Genomic DNA, 640 nt, shown 5'->3' with positions numbered 1-640 from the left:
AAGGAGCTCTAATTCTGTGTAACCCAAGCCATGCTTTCACTTGAATGGCAGACATGTACACGTGCTGCAAATTTGTTTCCGCTCGATTCTGACCTTTATAGTTTTCATCACCAGTGTCATAAGAGGATTCTCCAGTGGGGACAAAACCTTTCCCTCTAGGACACATTTCAGTGAACTCAGCTGATGTTAGGAAAGACAAAACCAAGAAAAGAAATTAGTTGAAACAAGAAAGAAAGGAATCAACATCTTCCACGAATTTATGTTTTAAATTCAGTTTTGCTCTCTCAGACTTAGTAACATTAAGGCAATTTAGGCAAATAAATTCAGTACAGTCTCAAAAAATTATGGATTAGGTGCAAATAATTCTAATGAGTTCTTAAGTTAACATATTTTTAAAAAAACAGAACACTTCTAATTCACTCATATTTTGTTTACCCATGTTTTACTTGATATGACTATTACGTCTCCACTATTGTGTCTAATATTTTAAAGGTTCCTTAAGAGCCCATCAAGCAAAACCTTAGTGTAAATATACAAGCTCTAGTTATGGGTAACGCTGTGTCACTGTTAGCAAAACGGATTGATTTTTCACTTAAAAATGGAATAAAACAACTATCTTTCTGCCAAAATATCATATAGC

General features: G+C 34.1%; 1 protein-coding gene across 1 annotated transcript in view; it reads right to left on the bottom strand.

Moving 5' to 3' along the window:
- The window catches only part of LOC103583143 (latent-transforming growth factor beta-binding protein 1-like), a gene marked incomplete at its 3' end in the record, with an annotated part of 4,728 nt that extends 4,553 nt beyond the window's left edge, over positions 1–175 (bottom strand). Inside the window, exon 1 of the mRNA XM_008564544.1 lies at positions 94–175. Coding sequence (XP_008562766.1) covers positions 94–166 — 73 coding nt within the window. The remainder of the gene's footprint in view (positions 1–93) is intronic.
- Positions 176–640: the final 465 nt, after the last annotated feature.

Source organism: Galeopterus variegatus, unplaced genomic scaffold (assembly GCF_000696425.1).
Source record: "Galeopterus variegatus unplaced genomic scaffold, G_variegatus-3.0.2 Scaffold20040, whole genome shotgun sequence".
In the NCBI taxonomy this organism is placed as follows: Eukaryota; Metazoa; Chordata; class Mammalia; order Dermoptera; family Cynocephalidae; genus Galeopterus; species Galeopterus variegatus.
Note: the sequence above shows the minus strand (reverse complement) of the source record. Positions and strands in the feature narration are given on the sequence as shown.